The following is a 9,215-nucleotide window of genomic DNA, read 5'->3' as shown; positions in this document are numbered from 1 at the left end:
GACCCGAAGCCACACGAAGCAAGCCGATGTACGGCTGATTTCAGCCGATGTACGGCTGAAATTAGCCGTACCAGCCTGAAGTGAATAGCCGAACAGTGTTCGGCTCACTTCACTTCAGATCGGTCATTCACTCGGCTGCCCTCGGCAGCTTCGTGAATAGACCCCTAAATGTATGGAGGGTTGGAGAGTACTGAACAGAATATGGGAGGGCATTCCAGAGAAGAAGACAAACACAGGAGACGTGCTAGATGCCAAAGATGGAGAAAGTTAGTAGAGGAAAGGAGAAAGTAATAACCAGAGTAGAGTATTTGGGATAGTATCTGAAGGCTGGGGAGAAAATGTTTGCAGGAGACAGGGAGTAGAGACCTTTTATTGGTTAGAATTGGAAGTTTAAATTGCATTCTCTGGGTACTTGGAAACCAGTGAAGAGATTAATATAAAGTATAAGCACTGTAGCAGAGAAGATGAATTGCAATCTAGAATTAGGACTCGTGTACATGGGCTTTGAATTTTTTCTCTGCTAGTCTTGGTAGGGCCCTGCCCGTGAATAAAATTGACAATGCAAGGAAAGGGCCTCAGTAGGTTAAAGGGAAATTCCACCTTTTCAGATAAAGAAATAAATACACACTTCTTCAAAAAAGAAAAAAATAGCATTTATAATTTTTTTTGCATAGGAGCCAGTAAAGCATTGCAACCATGATCAGTGGACAGTAGGTGCAATGCTTTGGCTCCTGCAGAGCCTTCCATCCTTGTCTATACCTTGGTAGGGATGTTCAGTAACATGACTCAAAAACTGCAAAACCAGCACACCATTCTCTTCCAAAGAAAATCAGATTTTATGCCACATGCATCTGTACAAAAAAAACAACCTCTGACGCCTTTCTGCCTTAGTTGGCCTTAGTCATAGCTGGTTGTGAACCAACACCAACCCCACTAAAGGGTGGTGAAAAACATACAGGCGCTCCTGTATCTAATAAACAGCCCATGTAATTAAAACTAAAGAGAGGAAAAAAGGAGAATACATACTTCCTAAAGGAGTAGATGTGCTCAGGAAACTGTTGCATTGTGAGGCCCTGTGGGTCTTTTGTTCATTTGAAAACCTAGATTTTTATGTACAGATGCGTGTGGAATAAAGTTTGAATTTCTTCGGAAGAGCAGCGTGTGCTGGTTTTGAGACAAGAAGAGTCCATGCACCGAATGTTGATTACAAGGATGCATGACAGGGGTGAGCTGTGCGCTTTGTGCTTCTAGTATTCAGTAACATGGACTGGAGGAAGACTGAATGGACAAGTGCAGTGGCATCACTGCTCTGCGGTGGCAGATGGGACTTGTAATTTCTCCATTCACAGATCCTGTCAAAGAATCCTGCCAAATTCATAAATGTACACAAGCCTGTGGAGAGAAGAACCCTACAATTTGGGAGGGGAAGTTGGTCTTGTGATCTGACCGTGTTTCCTGTTACACCCTTAGTAAGGTAAACATAATCTTTAAAATACACTGAGCAGTTTTGAATCACCATAATTGTAGGCCATTTGTGGCACCCCCAAAGCCTGCCTGGAAAACCTCCACATTGTTAGCATTCCCCAGTCGTGGGTAGTTTTTGGGAAGCACCATACGTTAAGGGCTCACCCCCCAGCATCACAAGAGAGAGTGATCTCCCTCATTCAAAACCTGAGCATGCCCAGTGCGCTCTCCCTGCCCCTGTAGAGCAATGCCTGCGCTCGACCTCTGCTAGGAGGAAGCTTGCAGGAGCGAGGGATACGGTAAGTATAGCTTCTTTTTATGTTCCCCCTAGACAAAGCTATTAGGATTTTTTTTTATTTTCCCAGAGTTCAGCTTTAAAGGAGAAAGGTCGGGAGAATAACTATTTCCACAATAAATCCTTGCTGAGAAACATATTGCAGATTAATGCGTTTTTGTTCTCAGTTTGAACTGTATATCTTCTATAAGCTTTGAATTTCCTTCCTACCAATTGTGTCATTTTCCCTATGATCATCGTAGTTATTTTAGGACCGTAGCTGTCATGTATAACTGATGTCCTCTATGCCGTGGCTTTTGTCCTGGGACATTAAACTATTTGTATAAATATAGTATAGAGGCCTCCCGCTGATCACTGCAGTTTTGTGCAAAGTGAAAATGTTCAGCAACTGCTTGAATATAAGTTTGTGAAAAGTATGAGGTCCCTCGATGAGATGCCTGTGACTAGCCCATGGAATGTTTCATGATTCAGATTTATTTTTATCCCATCGTTCAGGCAATTTACAAGATGGTCTCCTCAGTAATGAAAATGCCGGAAGACGAGTCAACGCCAGAGAAGAGAACGGAAAAGATCTTCCGACAAATGGACACCAATCGAGACGGTATTTATTGGTCATTGGTTGAGACATTTACAGGGTTATTCACAAAAGGGTGAAGAGTTTGGTGAAGACAGGAGAAGTGAACAATCTAGGACAAAATAGCTGACCTGGAAAGTGAGCTGAATTGGAGAATTTTTTCCAATCAGCTATGTTGTCCTAGATTGTTCACTTCTCCAAACTCTTCACCCTTTTGTGAATAACCCTGTATATGTCCTGCTCTAACCAGGACTACCCTGTTCAGCACTATAGTCATCAGTATTTCCTGACCCCTTGTGGATTCCCCCATAGAGGACCTGCTGAGCTTATTATACAGAGGTTGATGTGGAGAAGGTAGTTGGGTGAATCCGCTTTTTCAGTGGGAACACTCTTGTAGTGACCCATTGTCAATTGATAGACTGCAGTGTTGATATTATGAATATTACACCAATTATTATTATACTGTAATACCAGTTTACAATATAGCTGTCACTGCTGTATGTAAGTCATAGGTACTAGAAGGAGTACATTTATAAAGCAGCATACCGTGGCCATACTGGTACTTTAATAATAAATGGGCTTAGCACATTTATAAAGCACAATGATGTGCTTGACCTATGTGCATTATGACCCGCTGGCTTCGGTAGCCTGAAGGTGGCAGAGCATAATAGAAGTTAATGAAAGTTTCATTTTTAAAAAAGGTCAGGGAGATCCCAGTCATGTGACCTGTCAAAGTCTCATGGCAAGCTTTGCTCCAATCATAGATCCCTCTCTGCTTCATTTACCAGAGAGTGATCCATGGGGCAAGGCATTGCAACCTGCATTTTATGAATGGGCTATAAAATGTGGCCTGTCGTTTTCATACCTCAGCATAGTCCTTTGTTGTAAATGAGCACCTATAATTTAGAGGGGCAGGCTACAGAATAGTGAAAGCAGAGACTTTGTTCAGAATTTATCCAGGGATAGCATGCACTGCCTGGACTGTAATGCTGGCTCAGAGATGAAACAGTCGCAATGCTGGTGCAGGTCTTGTGTGTTTACAAATGTCTGACACAAAGAACAACCCCTGCTGCAATGATAGTGTTAGAGTTTGATCACTGAGGGAAAGGTGACTGAGGTAAAGCTTCCTACTGCCTGCAGCAGACCGATTACATCATCTCAGCCTAGGAAAGGGCACATGACTAAAGCTCAATTACTATTTTTTGATGGGAAAAGCTTACTTTAAAGAATTTTACATATTTATGAAATATATTAATGTAAACTAGTAAAGTTTATTTGAATCAAATAATAATATTGCCTCAAGTTTTCGCTGTTTTCCACCTCGGGGATGAGAGATAAAAAGTAAAGGTGTGGAGGTAAAGGGGGTCTTGTCCTAACCATCTAGATTAATAAAGCTGAATGTATATGGTGTCCAGTTGTACTCTTTTACCAAGTTTTTTACCACTTTCTGAGCAGTGCACTTTTAGACAAAGTGCATTTGTTCTATTCCCCCCCTTCCCTGACCTAATAGATCCCACCCTCCCATACATAGATGCATACTTACCGAGATCTGGAGCAACTGGCCTCACATGGTAGTTCACATCCTGTACCAAAGTCCTCCCTTTCCCGGCCTTGTCTGCACAGTAGAGTCCCATAGATGTCTATGAGGTTTGTCTCCTGGGGGAGGATGGGATCTGTTAGGTAAGGGAAGGGGGCAAAAAGAAGAAGCGCATTTTGTCTGAAAGTACACTTTTTAAAGCGGACCCTTCAGTAAGTTTACAACTTGGTAAAATTTTTTGGAAAAGTTCTAAGTTCTGGTGGTCTTTAATCTTCTACTGGAGACCTTTCACACTTTTCCCTTCACACCAGGAGTCTCCTCACTTAGTAGATCATTGCTGTAAAATAACTCAGATCCCACAGTGCCTGAGAATAACCAACAACCACAATAGGATATGATCTAATCCCCTGCTGCAGATCTGGGTGTGCACTGTAAATCCTTCTACGGAAATGTGTGTGGTTTATTTACTTGTCTTTCATACTAAACCCATAGTGAATCATAGATCCTAATCTCAGCAAGAGCCATGAATAAATATTTCTGAAAGGAAAGCTTGTTGACTGGCACACATGGTATCAATGTGAGAGAGGGCATGTGCTGGCTAACTTGCATATTTTTTTCAGAAGGGAATTTAAAAAAACCCTCAAAGTAAATAAAATATAACATTGGCCTTTAAGCTGCTGCTAATGCATATATGCAAGAGCAAGAAAGAGATTACCATCACTGAAAACAGTGTGTCAAATAAATCTGTAGATCCAGAGATTAGGACAGCTGAAGGTGCATACAAGTCTTTTGCTGTGAAAGTTGAGCTTTGCCATCTCCATACCAGAGCCAACATGGTGATCTCACAAGCAAGCCATAAATACGGCTACCCATGGGAATGAATGAGGCCACGCAGCAAGAATAGCAGCCAGCTGGGAGGACCATGTCACAAGAGAATTTGCTGGATTGGGAGGGAAGGTAAGTATGATCCATATTGCGGGGGTATTAGAAGGCATCGATGTCGAGATCCACCCAGCTGCATGAGTGACAGCTGGCTCTGCCTATCTAGAGGCAGAGCCAGCTGTACCCGCCCCCTCCCCCGTCCGTTACGCCAGTCAGCGCTGGCGGATCGGAGCGGGAAATCCAGCCCCTCCCCTGTCGCGGCAGAGAGCCGTGACAGGATCGAGAGGTGAGCGAATGCCGGTATGTGTTCGCTCACATCCCGATCTACTGAGCCGACCTGTGACAATGAGACTGTCACAGGTCAGCTAGAACTATGAGGTGAGTGAAAAGCACTCACCTCATAGTTCTCCTTTAATACTTGCACACACAAATATATTTATTTTAATGTGCTGAGCTTGAATGGCCCAGGTTTTTGACAGGAGTTTAAAGGAGTAAAGTCCCATCATATACTAACCTGGTATAACATGGACATTGTAATAGGAATACATACTAGAGTTGTTTTTGATGATCCAATCAAAGCTTACTTGAAAAAATCCCTTTTATACAGTGAGTGGAGAGGCGCTCAGCCGTTGTGAGTTAGCAAACTGTCACCGAACGCTGTGCTACAAGTCAGCGCTCAGCACTGCTAACTGATCACTCGCAGCGGAGATGAATGTGGATGCACAGTGCGAAGTGTGATGGAGAAGGTAGAGACAGAGCACCAGCAGCCATGTTAACTGTGGGCACACCCTGGCAGTGCTGGAGAAAGGTGCCCGAACCCCCGATGGAGAAAATCAGTTCAGTGTGGAAACCTACAATTTAATGTTTTGGTGGACGAGCACACCAAATATTCATTGGAAAATATTATTTATCAGTCAAAAATATTATCCTCCGCCATTTGCTTAGCACTGTGCAGATGAAGTGTTCAGTGAAGATGTTGCAGCGAACTAAAGTGCTTCAGAACAGCTACTCAGCGCTTGGCTACGGAACTGAACGCTCCTCTGCCTTCCATCTGCCCATCACTTCCAACAACTTCCTGGATTCCCAATGTGCTTTTCATCTGTTTTCCTGCTGCTTGATGTGATGCAATCTTTGAGTTCTTAAGACTACATATCCCACCATGCATTGCTTCCAGCAAGCAATGATAATGTTACATTGTCCAGACGCTGAATTGTAGTTCAGAAGGCTCTGTGAGTTATGACACAAGGAAATGCATATTCACAGGGCTGAGTGAAATGGTGTCAGTACATTGAGGAAGTACATCCTATGGGCATCTTCAATTAGTAAGTTTACAAATTCCTAGGTCAATATGGCTATTAGGAGCGGGCTGGAACTTATGGAGATTCAATATAGAAATACAGATTTATTTTCAGTTTTTGACCATACAAGTTAACGTGATGGATGAAATAAGCATTCAGAATGCTGTTCTATGTTCAGGAATAAATTATTTTTGTTTTTCCACAGGAAAACTATCCCTGGAGGAGTTCATCAAGGGGGCAAAAAGCGACCCATCTATCGTCCGCCTACTTCAGTGTGACCCAAGCAGTGCCGGACAATTCTAAACTTTATTTTTTTTTTTAAACAAAACCTTTTTTTTTTTTGCCAAAATTAAATTTGTTGTGGTGTTGACAACGTCACAGCCAAAACCTACCTACTTCCTCCTGTGGTATCTTTACGTCTGAATGACAAAGAATGATAAATATTGTCGAGATTTGCGGCTGGACTTTTACTGCTCTATGGCCCTAGGGTTTTCTTCACGCTTTTTCTATGTGGGATAACAACAGAGACCTCCCTGAATTTTTACTTTTACAAAGCTGATCAACAGATTCGACAAGGCTGCGGTGAAGACTTGGTTTTATTACTGTGTAGTTGCTTTAGTCAGTTTTGCTGTTGGAAGAGTGTGAGGAACCACCTTGGTTCACTGGAGATTTCTAAGATTCACAGTGTGGTCATGTTTGTGAGTTGCACCATTGCTGAGCAGATTTCTTTTTTTTATGATTTTTTTAGAAGAGTATTACAGAAACGGGCCTCTCACTATGCTCACAATGGGGCATAGAGGCATTATGTCATGTGGTCCGTCCACTGGTCAGCCTGGCAGTTCACCAGAAGCTGGTGTTATCCCCAGGATATGATGTCATGAGTTGATAACGCCCCAGGAATATTGTCAGTTCCTAAAGCTGAATCTCAGGCAGACAGCTAAAAACATCCAAGGCTATTCACAAAAGGGTGAAGAGTTTGGAGGACGCAGGAGAAGTGAACAATCTAGGACGACATAGCTGAACTGGAAAGTAAGCTGAATTGTAGAATTGTTCCAAATCAGCTATGTTGTCCTAGATTGTTCACTTTTTCTGCCTTCTCCAAACCCTTCACCCTTTAGTGAATAGGCCTGACAATGAAATACAGATAATGGAGCCGTTTTACCAGCCAAAGGATTTGCATTTTTGTCCATCTAGTTTCGAGATTTACACAGCTCTGCTCCACAGCACCGCCCCTTCTAGCAAGACAGGAGACCTGAATTTTCTCTGATACAGTTCAATATCTTTTATAGGTCCTGTGCCTCCTCCTAAAATTTGTAAATTATAGTTAAAGGAGAAACAGACAACTTATGAGCTCATCTCTCTATCACTCTTTTCTCTTCTACTGTCAGCACGCTCTTGGCACTGCAGCACAACTTCTTCCTCCCCCAGTCTGAGCTTTACAGTACAGGGGATTGCAAAAGGGTGATACCAAGTCTAATTCAGGTACTCACACTGCTTGAATTTAAAATAAATACATGTAACGTTGTGCTAATGAATACAGAGCTGCGTTCATTTGTGTCTTTTATATCTGCCTGGAGTTCAGCTTTAGTAATAAATACCCTGAAGATCTTGTTCAGGGTATGATATGGTTTCTGTCCATGACTGCAAGTGATAGATCCGGCTTAAAATAAATACATACCTCCCAACTTCCACTAAGGGGTGGAACCACATTGGGAACAATTTGATCCACTTAGAAGGAGGTTAAGCATGATTTGGGGCAATTGACAGATGGACTTTAAGTCCCTGTTTTAGGTTTTAAATGTTGGGAGGTATCTATAATGTGTTGTAATTGCAATAAGAAAAACATTGCAAGCGTTGCCAAAAAAATATGCATGGATTATTAGAAATATTGGTGCAAATTGCTGCAGTTTTGTAAGTCAGTTTCATTCCATGCACCCCCCGCCCTTCCTATTGCCGTGCTATGACAAGTTTGGATGTGAGTGTTTTATTGTTCAGTAATCAGTTATTCATGTTCATTCTCGTTTACAGAAATGCCTCATTAAAAAGAATGCAACACATGACATCACACGCATTCATTTAAAGAGAGGTCATTACTAAATGGTCATTTTGAAAATTAAATCTGTCCACTTATTGCCTAATGGGCTTCTTTAAGGAAACAAATGGTGCACGGAACAGTCACATGCCAGCCACAAAAATCGTCAGCAGGCCTTATAAGCCTGATGGAAGAGCTGTTTTTATAGTCTTTAACAACAAATCAATACCTCAATTTCATTTTCCTACTACATTATGGGGCAATTGATTTGAGAATTTGGTTGGTACGGCAACTAGGTGAGTTCTTGGTTGTCATGCTTTGAAGAAAGATGTAATTATACAATTATACAATTATACAAGTTATACAATTATGGGTATGCCGCTGGGGAAGTCAGAAATGGAGAAGGATTTGGGGGTCATTGTAGACCACAAACTGAAAGGTAGTTTGCAGTGCCAGGCTGCTGTAAACAAAGCTAGCAGGGTCTTGTCCTGTATTAAAAAGGGGATGTATTGCAGGGACAAGTCTATAATTTTGCCACTTTATAGATCATTGGTTCGACCTCATCTGGAGTACGCGGTCCAGTTCTGGTCACCAGTACTAAGAAAAGATGTCCTTGAGTTGGAAAAAGTCCAGCGAAGGGCAACCAAACTAATTAGGGGTATGGAGGACCAGAGCTACGAGACGAGGCTACTAAATTTAAACATGTTCACATTAGAGGTGAGGAGATTAAGGGGGGATATGATTTCCATGTACAAAATGTTTAATGGTGGTAGCAACATTAGCGATAAACTGTTTAAAATTAACTCCGTTACAAAAACTAGAGGCCATCACCTAAAATTGGTGGAAAAAAAATTCCAGCACAAGGGGCGAAGGGGGTTCTTCACAGTAAGATCAGTTAGGGTCTGGAACTCACTGCCACAGGCGGTGATTTCAGCAAATAATGTGGAATTGTTCAAGAAACTTTTGGACGATTTCTTAAGGGACCGTAATATACAGGGGTACAGGTACTCCTAGAATGAGATCCTAATAGGTTGGACTTGATGGACTAATGTCTTTATTCAACCTCAAATACTATGTAACTATGTAATTATAGTGGCCAACCAATGTCAGGCTAGAACAGAGCAGGGTGCAAA

General features: G+C 42.0%; 1 protein-coding gene across 1 annotated transcript in view; it reads left to right on the top strand.

The window, feature by feature from the left end:
- Positions 1-6,804, top strand: part of NCALD (neurocalcin delta) — an 82,865-nt gene extending 76,061 nt beyond the window's left edge. Inside the window, exons 3-4 of the mRNA XM_018559080.1 lie at positions 2,255-2,360; positions 6,256-6,804. Coding sequence (XP_018414582.1) covers positions 2,255-2,360; positions 6,256-6,353 — 204 coding nt within the window. The 3' untranslated portion in view covers positions 6,354-6,804. The remainder of the gene's footprint in view (positions 1-2,254; positions 2,361-6,255) is intronic.
- The last annotated feature ends 2,411 nt before the right edge of the window (positions 6,805-9,215 follow it).

Source organism: Nanorana parkeri, unplaced genomic scaffold, assembly GCF_000935625.1.
Source record: "Nanorana parkeri isolate BGI_ZX_2015 unplaced genomic scaffold, ASM93562v1 scaffold16, whole genome shotgun sequence".
NCBI classification, from domain to species: Eukaryota; Metazoa; Chordata; class Amphibia; order Anura; family Dicroglossidae; genus Nanorana; species Nanorana parkeri.
The sequence above is the reverse complement of the archived record's forward strand: the minus strand, read 5'-3'. Positions and strand labels throughout refer to the sequence as shown.